We start from the raw sequence: 16,377 nt of genomic DNA, 5'->3' as shown, positions 1-16,377 counted from the left end.
AACCCCTGATATTGTAACCAGACAACCAGTGGGTCTGGGCTGCCACTACTTGAGCCAATTAAGCAGTGGTTGGATTATATTTGAGCATATAATGCCAGCAATATGGGAGAGCAGCAGGTCATCCACGAAAACCTGTTCTACAGCCCCATAAACCACTCTTATATTGGATAGGACAAAGAGTACATGTGGAAGTAGGCAAAAGGAATAAGAATGGGTATGCAAAATGGGTATTACAGCAATGGGGAAGTAGGCAAAGGAATAAGAATGGGTATAATGGTTACAGGGTACAGGCAGTGAGCCTGGAGAAGGACTCCATTGCTGGGGCAACTAGGTTGTTAATCTTTTCATGATAATAGGCAGGTCTGGGATGAGAATGGACCACAGTCCAAGGTTGACTCCTAGTTCCAAGCCAGGTACAAGTAGTCGGGGGAGGCGTACAACTCTCAGCCAGGTTAGAATGTGCTTCCTTTAGCCCAGCCGGCATGGCTCAGTGGTTGAGTGTAGGTCTAGGAACTGGGAGGTTATGGTTTGATTCTCGGTCAGGTTGCTGGCTTGATCCCCAGTGTGGAGCAGCGATGGATGACTCTTTCTCATCATTGATGTTTTTATCTCCTCCCTCTCCATTCCTCTCTGAAATCAATAAAAATATATTTTTTAAAAAGAATGTGGTTTCTTTAATCAGAACAGAACAATCACGGTTAACAGAGTATGATTAATATTTCTTATAATTACAGCTAGTTTCCGATATTCTATTTCTTCCCCTAACAAATGGTGTCTCTCACATCAATGTTTCTCTCTGTCTGTCTCTCTTCCTCTCTCTTTCTTTCTCCCTTCCTTCCACTCTCTCTGAAAAGCAATGGGGAAAATATCCTTGGGTGAAGATTAACCAAAACAAAACAAAACAGAACAAAACAAAACAAAACAAATCATTAGACTATACTTTACATAAGGAAATAAGTTTCATGAGGAGCATGATGTTTTTGCATGGTGGTGAAAGTATATTCCCACAGATTGCTTATTAATTGTAAGGGCAAAAACTGCATAGTGATGATACTGGATGACACCTTGATCAGATGATTACAATTAATATCCTCAGTGATGGTTGCCAGAGGGGAGGGGTGTTGGGACTGGGTGTAAAAGGTGAAGGGATTGAGAACTACAGATTGATAGTTACAAAATAGTTATGGGGATGTAAATTACAGCATAGGGGATATAGTCAATAATATTGTGTTAACTATGTATGGTGCCAGGTGGGTACTGTAAATATCAGGGGGAACACTTTGTAAAGTATATGATTATCTAAACACCACACTGTACACCTGAAACTAATACTAAATAATGTTGAATATAAACTATAATTGAAAAATAAAACTTAAAAATGAATATCCTCAATGAGGGGCAGATAGCCTTCATGTGCTTCTACATATGATCATCATCTCAAACACTTAATATCAGTATTTTGTCTGATAATGCACAATTTGAATATAATGAGAAAAAACTCTGACAAACCAAAATTGAGAAATATTATATAAAATAATTGGCCTTAGTACTTAAAAAACATCAATATCATAAAAGGCAAACTGCTGCAAATTAAAGAATAGGGAGACATAAACTCAATGCATTAATGTGATCCTGGACTAGACAATTGATAAAATGTGATAAGGACTGTAGATTAGAAAATAGTATTAAATCAATGTTAAACTACCGAAACCGGTTTGGCTCAGTGGATAGAGCGTCGGCCTGCGGACTGAAAGGTCCCAGGTTCGATTCCGGTCAAGGGCATGTATCTGGGTTGTGGGCACATCCCCAGTGGGGGATGTGCAGGAGGCGGCTGATCGATGTTTCTCTCTCATCGATGTTTCTGACTCTCTATCTCTCTCCCTTTCTCTCTGTAAAAAATCAATAAAATATATTTAAAAAAATAAATAAATCAATGTTAAACTTCCAGATTTTGATAATAGTACTGTTATGGACTGCATGTGTGTGTGTCAACCTCCTTCCCCAATTTATATGTTGAAACCCCAACCCCCAATGGGATTGTGTTTGGAGAGAGGGGCTTTGGGAGGTAATTTAGGTCATGAGGATGGAGCCCTAATGATGGGATTGATGTTTTTATTTTAAAAAAGACACAAGAGAGCTTGCTTCTCTGCTGTCCACCATGTGAAGATACAAGAAGACTGTTTTCAAAGGCGGAAAACTACCCTCACCAAGTATCCATTCTGCTGCACCTCCATCTTGGACTTCTCAGCCTCCAGAGCTTCAGAAATAAATGGTTTAAGCCACCAAGTCTATGGTAAATTGTCATAGCAGATTAAGCAGAGTAAACAAGTATTACGGTTATGTCAAAGAAAATCATGATTCTTGTGAAATACACACTGAATAGTAAGGGATAAGGAGGCATGATACATGCACATTATTCTCCAGTGAGTCAGAAAAAAACATGTATACATATGCCTCTGTATAGATAAGATAGATAGGGAATATGATAAAACATGTTATTGCAATTTTCTGTAAGTGAAATCATACGGAGATGTCTTCTGCTTAGGATTTTTCACTCTCCAGCTTGTGGGAAGAAACAAATATTAGTTATGCCTGCCTTAAATTTCTCCACAGTCACTCTTTAGTAAATAGATATTTACAACTATTCTAACACATAGATTAGCACAAAAGAGATTAAATAAATCTGAAAACATATGACCTGGCAGCAGTATTGTTACAATTATATCCACCCTTAACACTACACAACAGACTAATTCTTTAATAAATACAAACCAGTTCTAATACTTTTGGTTGCCCATGATGTTTTGAAAACCCTTGTAGTCCACTATAAATCAAACCATACGAATTCTTGTTCAGTAGCCTTACATGGAGGAATAGTATTACTATAATGCAAACACAGTGAATAAATGACCTTCCAAATATTTCTAGAAAGGGGGTAGGAAATTTTGCAAATTACTCAAAATGAGCAATAAAAGCACCAAACACTACTGTTTTCAGTTTTCTAATAAGGACAAATACATTATTGCTTGAAGGGAGAATATCCATATTCTAGAGAAGGAAGTATGCCCTAACCGGTTTGGCTCAGTGGATAGAGCGTCAGCCTGCAGACTCAAGGATCCCAGGTTCGATTCCGGTCAATGGCATGTACTTTGGTTGTGGGCACATCCCCAGTGGGGAGTGTGCAGGAGGCAGCTGATCAATGTTTCTCTCTCATCGATGTTTCTAACTCTATCCCTCTCCCTTCCTTTCTGTAAAAAAATGAATAAAATATATTTAAAATAAAATATATTTTTTAAAAAGAAGGAAGTAATAAAGCTTGCTCTAATGAGAAAAGTGGCTTACGAACCAACCACAGAAATAAGCCACCCTCTTTTGTCCTGTGCTTCAACATGTTTATTTTCCTTATGCACAACACTTGTACAGAATTCCAGACCTGAGAGGAACAATGAAATTGCATTATAGACCTCTGGGTTAGTCTTTTATGTTCTTACTAGTGTCCCGGTGCACGGATTCGTGCACATTGAAAGGAAATTAATTAGAAGGTGGCTGGTGGGGTGGGACTGGGTGAGATGGGCCGGACACGCCCTGGAGCCAACCTCCCATGGTCCCCAGCCAGCCATACCTGGGACGGCGCCGTGGTTCGAAGGGCGTCTGAGGAGTGAGTGGGGTTCCTTGGCCTGGCCTACAGGGATCAGGCTGAAACTGGCTCTCCAACATCCCACGAGGGATCCCGGATTGCAAGAGGGCAGTTCTCAGGTAACACATCCCAGAATTGGGCTTCCTCCTCTCTGGTTCCAGGTGCGTCACCCGAGAACCAAGAACCGCCACTGCCAAGTCACCACAGCACGGCAGCTCCTGTGTTGAGCGTCTGCCCCCTGGTGGTCATTGCATGTCATAGCTACAGGTCAAACAGTCAGGCGCTTAGCCTTTTTATATATATAGATAGAACCAAAGGATCTTCATTCTGATTCCATAACTCTCAGGAAATGCCGATGACAACAGATTCCATAAAAGCCACCTTCTTCCCAGAAGAATATTCTGTTTTGGAATAAATACCTATAAATCTACTTCTTACTTCATCAGAAATTGTTACAGAGATCATTTCAGTTGCCAGATTTTATTTTATTTTATTTTATTTTATTTTTATATATTTTATTGATTTTTTACAGAGAGGAAGGGAGAGAGATAGAGAGTTAGAAACATCGATGGGAGAGAAACATCGATCAGCTGCCTCCTGCACATCTCCTACTGGGGATGTGCCCGCAACCCAGGTACATGCCCTTGACCGGAATCGAACCTGGGACCTTTCAGTCCGCAGGCCGACGCTCTATCCACTGAGCCAAACCGGTTTCGGCCAGTTGCCAGATTTTAAAACCAGAGCATTTAATCCAAACCAAATATGGTTCTTAATGATAGAATTGCTTTGGGATTGTCTGTGCTCTTACTTAAGTATAAGATTTGGTGCTATACTGATATATACATGAACTCTTTTACCCAAGTCAAATTATCCTTAAGTTACAGGCTTATACTAGCCATTACCCCTCCTCCCTTTTTTGAGATTTATGAATACTGGATAATGATTATTAATGAGGGTTTGAGCTTTATTAATGCATTTATTTTGCAAGACCAGGTCTCCAGAATATTAAATGCTGCTGTGCAATGTTCAGACAGATGGTTCTATAAATAACCATCCAACAAGAACAGCAAGAAAATTAATAGAAAACTAATAAAAACAAAACTAAAGTTGAGCCCTAACCGGTTTGGCTCAGTGGATAGAGCGTCGGCCTGCAGACTGAAAGGTCCCAGGTTCGATTCCAGTCAAGGGCATATACCTTGGTCGCAGGCACATCCCCAGTAGGGGGTATGCAGGAGACAGCTGGTTGATGTTTCTCTCTCATATCGATGTTTCTAACTCTCTATCCCTCTCTCTTCCTCTCTGTAAAAAAATCAATAAAATATATTAAAAAAAAACTAAAGTTGAAGCTATTATTTCCTTTGTTGCATAATGAGTTGAAGGAAGAATATCAACATAATGCCACTGATATAGAGATCTGGAAATCTATTATGGTGTTGCTTAGAGAAGTAAATTATGTTGATCTAAGAGCAGCAAATTGGTTATCAAACCCATTGATGGGCTCCCTTCAAGATCTTAACTCATAAAGTAAAATGATGGATCTGCATCCCAAGTAAAACATAAGAAACATTTCCTCAGTCACACAAAGAACATTTCCCCATAGTTGTCTCCACTTTGAATCCTGAACCAATCAGCAAACAACTCTGCTGCTTCCCATTCTAAATAGTACCCTACTTCATAGACTGACCTTAAAATCATCCAACCCAATCTCTTCTAAATTTCCTAGGATTGAAAGACTCCCAAGCTTTGCCTATGGTTTGTTCTCCTTTGTTACACCAATCTAAATAAACTACAGGCATGTCTGAAAAGCATGTTAACGGGTTTCAAAGGATTTTCTTATAAACTCATAGTCCAGCTAGCCAGAGAAAATTATTATTTAAGTAGGTTTCTTATTTCAGGCATGGTTTGCTTGGTAGCTAGACATGGTTCTGATAATATTATAAATGTTTCATTTTTGAGAAATCTGCTCTTAGAAATTTTTGCTAAACATTTTCAATGGTGGTAAAAATACCATAATGTTATGTTGATAGAGTTCATGACACAGTTGAACTATTCCATTCCCCAATCAGACATTTAGATGTCTTGCAATTTTAAAAAATTATTTTTTTTATTGATTTCAGAGAGGAAGAAAGAGAGAGAGATAGAAACATCAGTGATGAGAGAGAATCATTAACTGGCTGCTTCTCGCCACCCCCTCATGCCCTTACGGGGGATGGAGCCTGCAACCCTAGCTGTGTGCCCTGACTGGGAATTGAACCTTGACTTCCTGGTTCATAGATTGAAGGTCAACCATTGAGCCACACTGGACAGGCAGATGTCTTACAACTTTTGCTATTACAAACTAACCTGTGATAAATATTTTTCATAAAACTTCTTTCAGATTAAATTACGTCCTCAGGATAAATCCTTGCAATGACAACAACTGAATTGAAGGATATGAGAATTTTTGGCCTCTAGCCACATAACGCTTTCTTTTCAAGAGTTTTATCAATGAACTCCTCCTACCTGCAATCCATTAAAGTAAATGTTCCACTGACCTTTTCCCAGCACATTCGGAGAAACTTGAATACAAGTTTTGCTCAGACATTTAAAAGTTTTAGATATTTACATACAGCTTTTGCGGAACACAACAGGCGGGTTTCTCATTCTCAATTTGCCTCTAAATCTCTCAAACTGCCTAGGTAGAAAAGCAACTGAAGTCACTACACTAAAGCACTTGGAGGAAAGTAGAAAACAGCAAATATTATGCAATTAATTATTACAAGCATAGGTAAGTGTGGTCAGATGGTAGGTTTGTACATATACAGACAAAAACAGGAATCGAAGATATAAAAGACTTTCCAACTTGAATTCTTTTCAAAACCTTTGACAATTGTTGATGTATAAAAAAAGGTTTTTGTAAGGTGTTATCTGAGAAAAAATTAAACACACATAGTTGAACATAAGTGAATTATTTTATTGACTGCTTTTTGAGTGTGAACGTTGTAAAAAGGTCAACTATTTTATTTCACAAAGGTAATAATTGAGAATATATATATCGTTTAATCCTCACCCAAGGATATTTCCCCATTGCTTTTAAAGTGGGAGGAAGGAGGGGAGAGAGAGAGAAAAACATCTGTGTAAGAGAGGCGCATGGATTGGTTGCCTCCCACAGAAGCCAGGAACCGAGGTACATGACCTTGTCCAGGAATCCAACGGGCGACCCTTACTTAGGTTCTTGGGCCGAAGCTCTAACCAAACAGGCCAGGGCATGAACACCTTTTAAAAGTACATTTTATTTATTTTTTAAAAGTATTTTATTGATTTTTTTACAGAGAAGAAGGGAGAGGGATAGAGAGTTAGAAACATCTATGAGAGAGATCAATTAGCTGCCTCCTGCACGTCCCCTTGACCGGAATCGAACCTGGGACCCTTGAGTCCGCAGGCCGACGCTCTATCCACTGAGCCAAACCGGTTCGGCTAAAATTACGTTTTAAAGTCGTGGTCTGGGGCTTAGTGATCAGGTTAGCTGGGCCTCAGCTTCCTGTCCTATTGGACCCTGGGCTCTCTAGCTTTGCCCGTTTCCTTCATGCTAACCTGGAGCGCTAGTCCTCAATTTTCTTCCCAGACTGTATTACAAGCTGGGGAGCCCTTGAGTGATATACTAGTCAAACACATCAGATTCCTTTCCAGATCTCAGACTTCTGCTAAAGCTCCACGTTCCTGGCCTTTTGCAAAAAAGAAAAACGGAGACATCCGTCCCCATCACCACCTTTAAGTGACCTTCACTTCCACAACCACGAAAAACCCAACCCGATACCTTCTGCACATCTCTATTCAACAGAACCAAGCCCACCCACCGCTCGGTGGAACTGCTGTGACGTCACCGCGGAGAAACGCATGCGCTGGGCCTGGAGGCCCTTTTCCGCTCTTTTCTAACGAAGCTCGGGCGTCCGCGGGTGCGACGAGAGAACTACAATTCCCAGCGTCCTGTGCGGTGCGCGAGAAGGGAGGTCGGGACCGTGGTAAAGAGGCTCGGGAGGATAGCGGGCCCGAGCCGGCCGCTCCTCCTTCTGAAGCGGTTTTGCACCTCTTTGGCCCGCGGCGTCGGCGGCGTCGGCGCTCACGCAGGGGCGGGTCACGGCGGCGTAAAGCGGGGCTGGGCGGGAAGGGAGGTCGTGGCGGTAGCGGTGTCGGCGGCGGGGACAACAGCCACAGCGGCGGCCACAGGGACAGCAGCAGCGCCGGTGCTGTCAGTGAGGCCGTCGGAGAAATGGGAGACCCAGGGCCGGAGGTGAGTGGCGGGGGGGTGGGGGGCCGCGCAGGGTTTTGTGTTTTGTGGGCGGAGGCCTGGTGCTCGGCCGCAGCCTCGGGGCGATGCCCTGGGCGTCTCGGCCGAGCCGGCGTTGGGACCTGGCAGGTCTGAGCAGGAACCAGCAGCAACAATGGCCGCCCCGGCCCCCGGCCGGGCCCCGAGCTCCTTGTTGTGGCTGCTCCGCCGACCGGCCTGCTCCTCGGCAGGGAGCCTGCGTCCCTCGTCCTGGAGCCGCCGGGGGGATCCGGAGGGGCCCGTGGCTGGTTTTCGCCGTCTGGTCCCGACCCCCCCACGGCGGCAGAGGCATAACCCGACTCCGGGGAGCTCTGCTCTTCGTCGGGTTTGCGTGGAATCGTGCCCTTAAGTTTCTTTGGGAGCGCTTCCCTTTCCGTTCCTTTTGGGGAAAACCTCTTCCTGCGAGTACATGGCTGTATAGATAAGCGTGTTCTGGCTTATTTTTGTAGATAATAGGATCTGTCCCTCCAGCGGGGCCTGGGGCATCTGAGTCCGCAGCGGATGAGAATGAAGATGACATTCAGTTTGTGAGTGTAAGTAGCCACATTTCGGGTTTTTCGGAGTCGAAGACTGACTGCGTGGTAAGCGGTTATGGGAAAACACCTCACCTGTTCATTCATCGCCCAGCCAATACGTGTGCATGTCCGACGGGTCCTGGACAGTGTGGAGGTGGCAGCGGGGGAGGGAATTGAGCCACCACCGTGGCCATCACAAAGGCTGCCGGCCCTAGGCCGCGTTGTGCGCTCCATCACTCCTCTCCTGCCTCCACGGAGGGCCATTTTCTACTCTGGCTCCGGCCGAGTTCTGGTCCCTTAAGGCTGTGTGTATCGAAATGGGTCAGGAGTATCTGCTAAGCCTGCAGCGGTTCTCAACCTGTGGGTCGCGACCCCTTTGGCGGTCGAACGACCCTTTCACAGGGTTTGCCTAAGACCGTCCCGCATATCAGATATTTACATGACGATTCATAACAGTAGCAACACGACAGTGATGAAGTAGCAACGAAAATAATGTTACGGTTGGGTCACAACATGAGGAACTGTATTTAAAGGGCCAAAAGGTTGAGAACCACTTGTAAGGGGAGACACACAGGTGAGGGAGAAGGGACGGCTGAGGAGGAGGAAGGGTATAGAGGAGGAGGAGGAGGGCTGTAAGAACTCAAAACCTGAGCTTCCTCACGTGGAGGCAGCTAGCTTGAGGGTGTCACAGATCTCTGAGGTCACGATGTTACAGCACAGTAGTGCAGTTGATGTGCATAATGAAGATACCTGCATCACCAGGAACTCACTGTTTTCTGATTTTATTCCCGTCGAGACCGTTTCCAAGCATTCGTAATAGGTGTATACATTCCTGGGCCTCACTCTGGACCTATTGAATCAGAATTTGAAGGTGGGAGGTCTAGGAATCTTCATTTTGGAAAAAAAAAAAAAAAATGCAAGGATGGACTGATCTCTGGACCACACTTTTTAAAGCGTTGGTTTGGGGAGAAAGTGGGTCTGATGTGTTTTGGGGAAGATTTTCGCCCAAAACAAAGTCTGACAAGGGCTCTGCTTGGAGAATACCGCTACTCTAAAGTACCCTTTGAATACTGGAGTTGAAGTGTATTATTAAAGGTGTATAATTTTTTTTTAACAGAGTATTTGTGTTTTGTTTTGGGGCAACTTCGGAAAACTGGTTATTAAACAGTATTCGATAGTATCACAACATTAGGGCCATGTGATGATCTATTTTATTGTGTGTTAATGGGTTTGTGTAGGAGTCTTTCACAAGAGCATTTGTGGCTTTTTCTCCAGTGCTAGTGTATATGGTCCTCTTTTTTATTTTAAACTTTTAAAGTTTTGGGTTGTGGGAGGTTAGAAGAATTGTATCCTGCCCCCAGTCTCTGTGGACTGAAGTATGCTTAGAAACAGAATTCCTTGGCTTTTTAGGACAAATATTTCAGGTTCTTTCTGAGTATTGGTATATTTGTGAATGGAGAGTACTTATTTTGATATTTTGTGCAAATATAAGTAAGAATGACACACAGTTCTTTATGAACTACAGGCTTACTTTGAAAGTCACTGACGGAATCTATTAAAATAAGATTTTAAAAATATTTTTTGTGGTACTCTGGGATGAAGAATTGTAGCTTGTGACTAATATAAGCTTGTATTAAGTTGAAGTTTAACTCTAAGTTTTATTTTAAATGTAGAGAATCTGTTATATCTTTCATCAGAATAAAAAATATACAATCAGTTTTGTGTATCCAGCTTGACACAACTTATATTTACTCTTGTTTTCAACTATAGGTTCAAAGGCTTGATAGTTCTAAATGGACAAATGAATTATATGTATCATGTACAATTATAATACGAGAAGAAGCCTATTCAACATTCCCTCTGCCTTTGTAATGATAACACTAAATGACAATGATACCTTAATTCTATTTTAAAATACATTTAGAGACAGACTCTTCTACTTCTTTCTGTGACCCAATCTTATCCTCTAGGTAATGCTTATCCAATTATATAATAAACAGTTCCCTGGTTAACTTAAGATTAATTCAGATACAGAAAAGAGCATTATGATGTCATTTCTTGATTTATTATGGTTTAGATTTCTTAGTTTGCTGTTAATTAATTTAATTTTTTAATCTTTGAGCCATATGATGGCACATCATTCTTTCTGTGGTTTGCAGAAATAAAATCTGAAACTAAACAGCATGCTGAAGGAAAGGAAAAATATAGATGTAGAGGCCCAAAATGACCCCTTTCATTTATATTTTATTGAAATTAACATTGAACTCAATTCGTAAGTGTACTGTTTGACTTTTGCAAAGCCAGTACACCTGTGTAAACAGTGCTCAAATCAAGAAACAGAATATTACCCTGACAAAAACTTTTCATTTAGGTCTTTTTCTCTCATTTTCTGTTTAGTTTAGTAACATGACTCTTTTTTCTGCCATCTTTATGTCTTTCTTTGAAACTGGATATTTTAATTTACTCACAGGAAATTGTTTAGCCTAGAACCCCATGACATGCTTTTTCACAGAGCTACTCTAGATACAAAGGTATAAAAACTGCTGAGGCAACCTATCATAAATTTGAGAACAGCACATGAGCCTTGGCCGGTTTTGCTGCATGGTTAGAGCATCAGCTCTGGCTCTGAATGGTCACGGGTTCGATTTTCGGTCAAGGACACCTGCCTCCATTGCTGGTTTGATCCCCAGTCCCAGTTGAGGCATGTTGTGTGGGAGGCAACCAGTCAACTTCAATGTTTCTCCCTCCCTCCCTCTCTCCCTCCCTTTTCTGTTTCCCTCACTTCCCCCTCCATCCTTTCCACTCTCTAGAAATCAATGGAAAAAATATCCTCAGGTGAGGATTTAAGAAAAAAAAAAAAAAGAACAGCACATGAGATTTATGTTTCAGCCAAGACTATTGGCTTAATGTGGAATTGTTGAACCTGTGGAAATGGTGAACGAAATTGTATAATTTCATAAATAACTTGAGCACATAGTTCAAGTGATATTTCACCAGCAGTAGAATGGGTCATAGGCAAAAAAATAAAAATCAAAAAATAGGATATCTTTTGTCTGGGTGTCTTAAGGGTTATAATTAGCTTAATAAAAATAATGTTGGAGCTTATAATATGCGGAGTCATGAATTAAGTACCCTGGAGCTACACATATTAATTGGAAATACATTTCACCCCAAAATGTCAGTACTTTAGTGTGGGACATGAAATAGGAGATGAGAACTATGCAAGTGGAGAACTAAGGTATCATTGTCATTTAGTGTTATCATTACAAAGGCAGAGGGAATGTTGAATAGGCTTCTTCTCGTATTATAATTCTAGTAGAAATTTCTTTTATAAAAAATACATGGTGCTGTCACCAAAAAAAAAGTCCTTCAGTTTGCTACTTTGCCATATGTAGCATTTAGTATTTGTACGTGTTTAAGAGGTTATTTTTAGAAGAAATAAGGAAAGGCATCAGAATTGGAAAAGCAGTTTTTTGTGTAGTTGTGGAAGATAAGATTTTTTTTTTGCAAGTGGCAGAGGAAAGGTTGGGCTATAGTATAGATCTTGAATTGTGGACTACATTTGAACTTAAAGTAGGCAGTTGGGAACCATTTGAAATTTTTGAACTCGGCAGGACTGAAGAAGTAAACTATGCCCCTCACTTACCTATATGGAAAAAAAAACCCAAATGAATTATTTAGAATTTTAGATTAGATTTTTGCATCTGTGGTTAAATCCGTATTTGTTTTAGACTGAGGTAAGCTTTTTTTGTGTGTATATCTTTGTGTGTTGACACTTTCCAGTTAGTTGGCAATTGGTGTTTTGAATTTGTGTGAGAATCAATTTTCTAATAACAGAAATGAAACCTTCATTTAAAACAAATTTGTTTTTAAACTTAGATTATTAATTCAACTGTGTTCCTAATCTGTTTTGCTTGTGCCTGTGCTTCTGCTCCTAAATTGTGTGGCCTTGGAAGTAGAATCCTTTGATTTGGTGTTGGTACAGAGGAGATAAGAATGACAGTTTAGCCCTAACTGGTTTGGCTCAGGGGATAGAGCGTTGGCCTGCGGTCTGAAAGGTCCCAGGTTCGATTCCAGTCAAGGGCATGTACCTGGGTTGCGGGCACATCCCCAGTAGGAGGTGTGCAGGAGGCAGCTGATCAATGTTTTTCTTTCATCGATGTTTCTAACGCTCTATCCCTCTTCCTTCCTCTCTGTAAAAAATCAATTAAAAAAAAAATGACGGTTTACTAGTTGATGTATGGAGCATATTCAAATAAAATACCTTGTAAATGGAGGACCACATGCATATATACTTGTTAAGGATATAAGCAGTCATTATAAATATTAGAAATTATTTTCTCTTGCTCTTTGTGCTGTAAACATTACTTCTTTGGGGGAGTTAATTTATTTATTGGTCAGTGTTATGAGTTCCTCAGAGTTGGGTATAGTAGCAGGTAATCATTTTTCGCTTATTGAAAAGTATCTTATCTCAGAAACTTAAATAATAAGCATGGATTTAAAAATATTATGTATTGCCCTGGCCAGTTTGGCTCAGTGGATAGAGGGTCAGCCTGCGTACTGAAGGGTTCCAGGTTCGATTCTGGTGAAGGGCACATGGCCTGGGTTGTGGGGGGTTGTGCAGGAGACAGCCGATCAGTGATTCTCTCTCATCATTGATGTTTCTATCTCTCTCTCCCTCTCCCTTCCTCTCTGAAATCAATAAAAATATATATTAAAAATAAAATAAAACACACCACTATTAAAAAAAATTATGTATATTTTGAACTACTTCAGAGTTGCATTGGGCACACAGCCAATTATGTGTTTAGAGAACCAGGTATGTATCTCACTTAGTTTTCTTACTTGTTAAATGGGATAATAGTAATTCAGTATCTCACCTTGTCAAGTAATTTTGAGGACTAAATAAAATCATGTGCATGAAAAGTTTAGCACAATCCCTTTATAGGGCAGGATGACAAATGTTACTGATTAGTAGGAAAATAAATGGAGTACTAAAATGTTTTGATTCCCTCGTTATGGTGGAAGTTTTTCTATATCCACTGTGGAAATTAGAGTATTTGTTTATAAAGTAATCTTTTCCTTGGGGTTACTTACCTTTTCTTATTTTTCCACTCAGCCTCTTTGTCTTTTTGGAGGCCTCGGACACTTTCCTACCATTCTGTCACTTACAACTCCATAATTATGTGTTGAGTAATGAATAGGTATCCTAAATGACTCCTGCTTTTTCTCACGTCTGGATTACCTATCCTGGTTTCTTTTTATTCTTTTTAGTTAGTGTGAATTATATGAAGTTGCCATTGCTTAGTTGTGCCTATCAGTCCAATGGTTCCTCCAGTAGTAAATTTCTGGTAGTTTTCTCTTGTCTGTTTTCATTTCTGCCTCTTCTACTATCTCGTGACTTATCTTCAGTCTGCAGGCCGATGCTCTATCCACTGAGCCAAACCAGTTAGGGCACGTGACTTATCTTTTAATCCTATTTGTGACCATTTTCGTTATCCTGTTTTTTCTGCCCATTCTACTTTTTGCTTTGTGCCTGTTACTTTCTTTCATCTTCCTTATTTCTTTACCTACTATCTGTTCGTGGAAATTCTGTCCCTACCTCTGTTTTTCTGGTAACCTGAGGACTTTCTTGGCGTGCTATTTCTGTGGGCATGTAATAAAAATTTTTTAATGCAAATTTCTTGAATAGTGCAAACTCAGATAATTATATGAACAGTCAAAGTTATTTTTATCTACTCTATTTCCTTCTTGGATTAATTATATGATTTTGATGATCTTTATACCAGTGGTAGGTTTTAGTCTTAAAATAGGTGATGTACCTCTGTCGACAATACATTGGAGAATATCTGTCCCTCTTTTCCTCCTTTTTAAACTTCCATTTTTATAGCTTAGCAAAAATCCCAATTACTTAGTTACATGATTCCTGCCCTAAAGTTTTGCTCTCTGGATCACTACCTACAAGGATAGTAATTTTCTGCTTGCAGAGAAGTTGTAGCCCAGGGGGAGAAACAAGCTATCGTTTAGACTGGATGCTTCTTTCAGGAAGAGGATCTTTAACTAGATCTTAGCTTCTGTCTCCACATCTAGAATCTTTTTCTGTTAGTTTTTCCATCGAATTAATCACTTTGGCTTGCCAACAGTCAACTTTCTCTATCCTAAGAAATCTTTCTTCAGCCAGATCCTCCTCCTCCTATGTTCCTTCCTCTTGTTCTCAACGTACTAGATTTCTTTTTTTAATTTAAATTCTTTATTGTTTAAAGTATTACATAAGTCTCCTTTTCCCCCATTGACTGCTCCCTGACCACCCCCACCCCCTAGCACGTGCCCTCCCCCCCCCCAGATTTTTTTTTAAGAATACTCTCTACTCATGTCCTTTACCGCCTTATTTTCTATTTAATTTTTAGAGAATGGCTTCTGTGCTCACTACTTTCTTGACAGTTGCTCTCTCAAAATCTTGTTGCCAAATTCAGTGACACTTTTTTTTTTGTGGTGTTTTGGGTCATATTTAGCATTGATAACTTTTCATCGAGGTTCACTTTATCTTAAGTTCTTCAGATTTATGCATTCCTGATTCTTTTCCAATCTCTGATTACCCACATAGCTCTTCTTCCTGAATCCTAAAATTCTAGCATTTCCTCAAGAGCCTCCTTGAATTCTTCTTTGTCCTCTAAAATTCTAGCATTTCCTCAAGAGCCTCCTTGAATTCTTCTTTGTCCTCTTTGCTCTTTTCTTTGGCTACTCATAGTTTCAATTTAAAGCTGCAGTTAATAGGCTTTTAGGGGAGCCACTCCCCAATCTCTATTCTCAGTTACTTCATACATCCAGATTACAGGCCTGCATTTCCAGGTCTGCCAAATACCTCTGTGTGCCATTGGCATATCACGTCATTACGTGCAAAAGAATATCAGCATTGTGTTTCTGTATTCCAAATTTATATTAATGGCATTAGTATCCTTCTAGTTGCCCAAGCTTGAAACCTTAGGGGATCACTTTTTTACTTCTAGTTGTTGTTGGGATTTTGTTTGCCAATCTTCGCGCTTCCCCCTCCCCCCACCTCTCCATTATACCCATATATTCTCTTCTGTATGCACCACCACACCATTCTTGCTGTCACCACTACTTTAGTTCTGCATTTTTATGTGTCTGGACTGGTTAATTCTGCCTTTTCCACTCTTCATACTTCTTTATGTGATTTATCTTAAAGCACAAGTCTCATATGTTACTCCCATGTTAGTTTTTATTCTCTTTAACCTAAAATCAAGACTTTTAGAATAAAATCAAGGCTTTTAAGCCTAGCATTCAAGGCCTGGTTCATGATAAGAGTAAGTATGGATGGAAAGAAAGGATGGAGAAGAATTAGGTTTGATATTTCTCTATAGAAGTGGGAGATAAAGCTGAGCTCTTGGTCAAAGAACTCCATGGTTTTGAGCTTAGATATCTAACAAACCATTGATACCCATCACATTTGAAAAGTACTGGCTCATAATATCTGTGTCCTTATAGCCTGTTTCTGTATTAATTGACATAGTCCCAATACTCTTATCGGGGTTTAGGGTCCTCCTCCTAGACCTCGCCATCGTTTCTTTCTTTCTTTTTTTTCTCGTCATCATTTCTTATTCATGTAAATACTCTGAATATTTTTCTCTGCATTTTGATTATTTTCTGCCAGCCATAAGGAATTCAGAGGAATTTTTGCCAATCCAACAAACATTGTTTAAAATGCTAGTTTAGTTTGAATAACTCTTCATGATTTGTTAATTTGCTCAATTCTTTCCTAGGAAGGACCATTAAGACCTGTTCTTGAATATATTGATCTGGTCAGCAGTGATGATGAAGAACCTAGCACCTCTCATAGTGATGTAAGTACATTATATTTGATTTGTATTTCTTTACTTTGGTCATTTAATAGGCAGTCT

The 16,377-nt window shown here is 40.3% G+C and overlaps 1 protein-coding gene across 3 annotated transcripts in view; it reads left to right on the top strand.

Moving 5' to 3' along the window:
* Positions 1–7,630: 7,630 nt before the first annotated feature.
* ZNF451 (zinc finger protein 451) overlaps positions 7,631–16,377 on the top strand; it is a 94,044-nt gene continuing 85,297 nt past the window's right edge. For 2 of the 3 annotated variants that reach the window (XR_011471862.1, XM_070418332.1), the window contains exons 1-3: positions 7,652–7,907; positions 8,393–8,476; positions 16,240–16,320. Coding sequence is in view for 2 of the 3 variants with exons in the window: in XM_070418332.1 (XP_070274433.1) it covers positions 7,887–7,907; positions 8,393–8,476; positions 16,240–16,320 (186 nt within the window). In the remaining variant the exon portion in view is untranslated. Of the gene's footprint in view, positions 7,908–8,392; positions 8,477–16,239; positions 16,321–16,377 lie in introns of all 3 variants that reach the window. The other variant, XM_070418333.1, reaches the window with a different exon arrangement.

Source organism: Myotis yumanensis, unplaced genomic scaffold (assembly GCF_028538775.1).
Source record: "Myotis yumanensis isolate MYYU_CA2020_CCGP unplaced genomic scaffold, mMyoYum1.0.hap1 SCAF_6, whole genome shotgun sequence".
NCBI classification, from domain to species: domain Eukaryota; kingdom Metazoa; phylum Chordata; class Mammalia; order Chiroptera; family Vespertilionidae; genus Myotis; species Myotis yumanensis.
The sequence above is the reverse complement of the archived record's forward strand: the minus strand, read 5'-3'. Positions and strand labels throughout refer to the sequence as shown.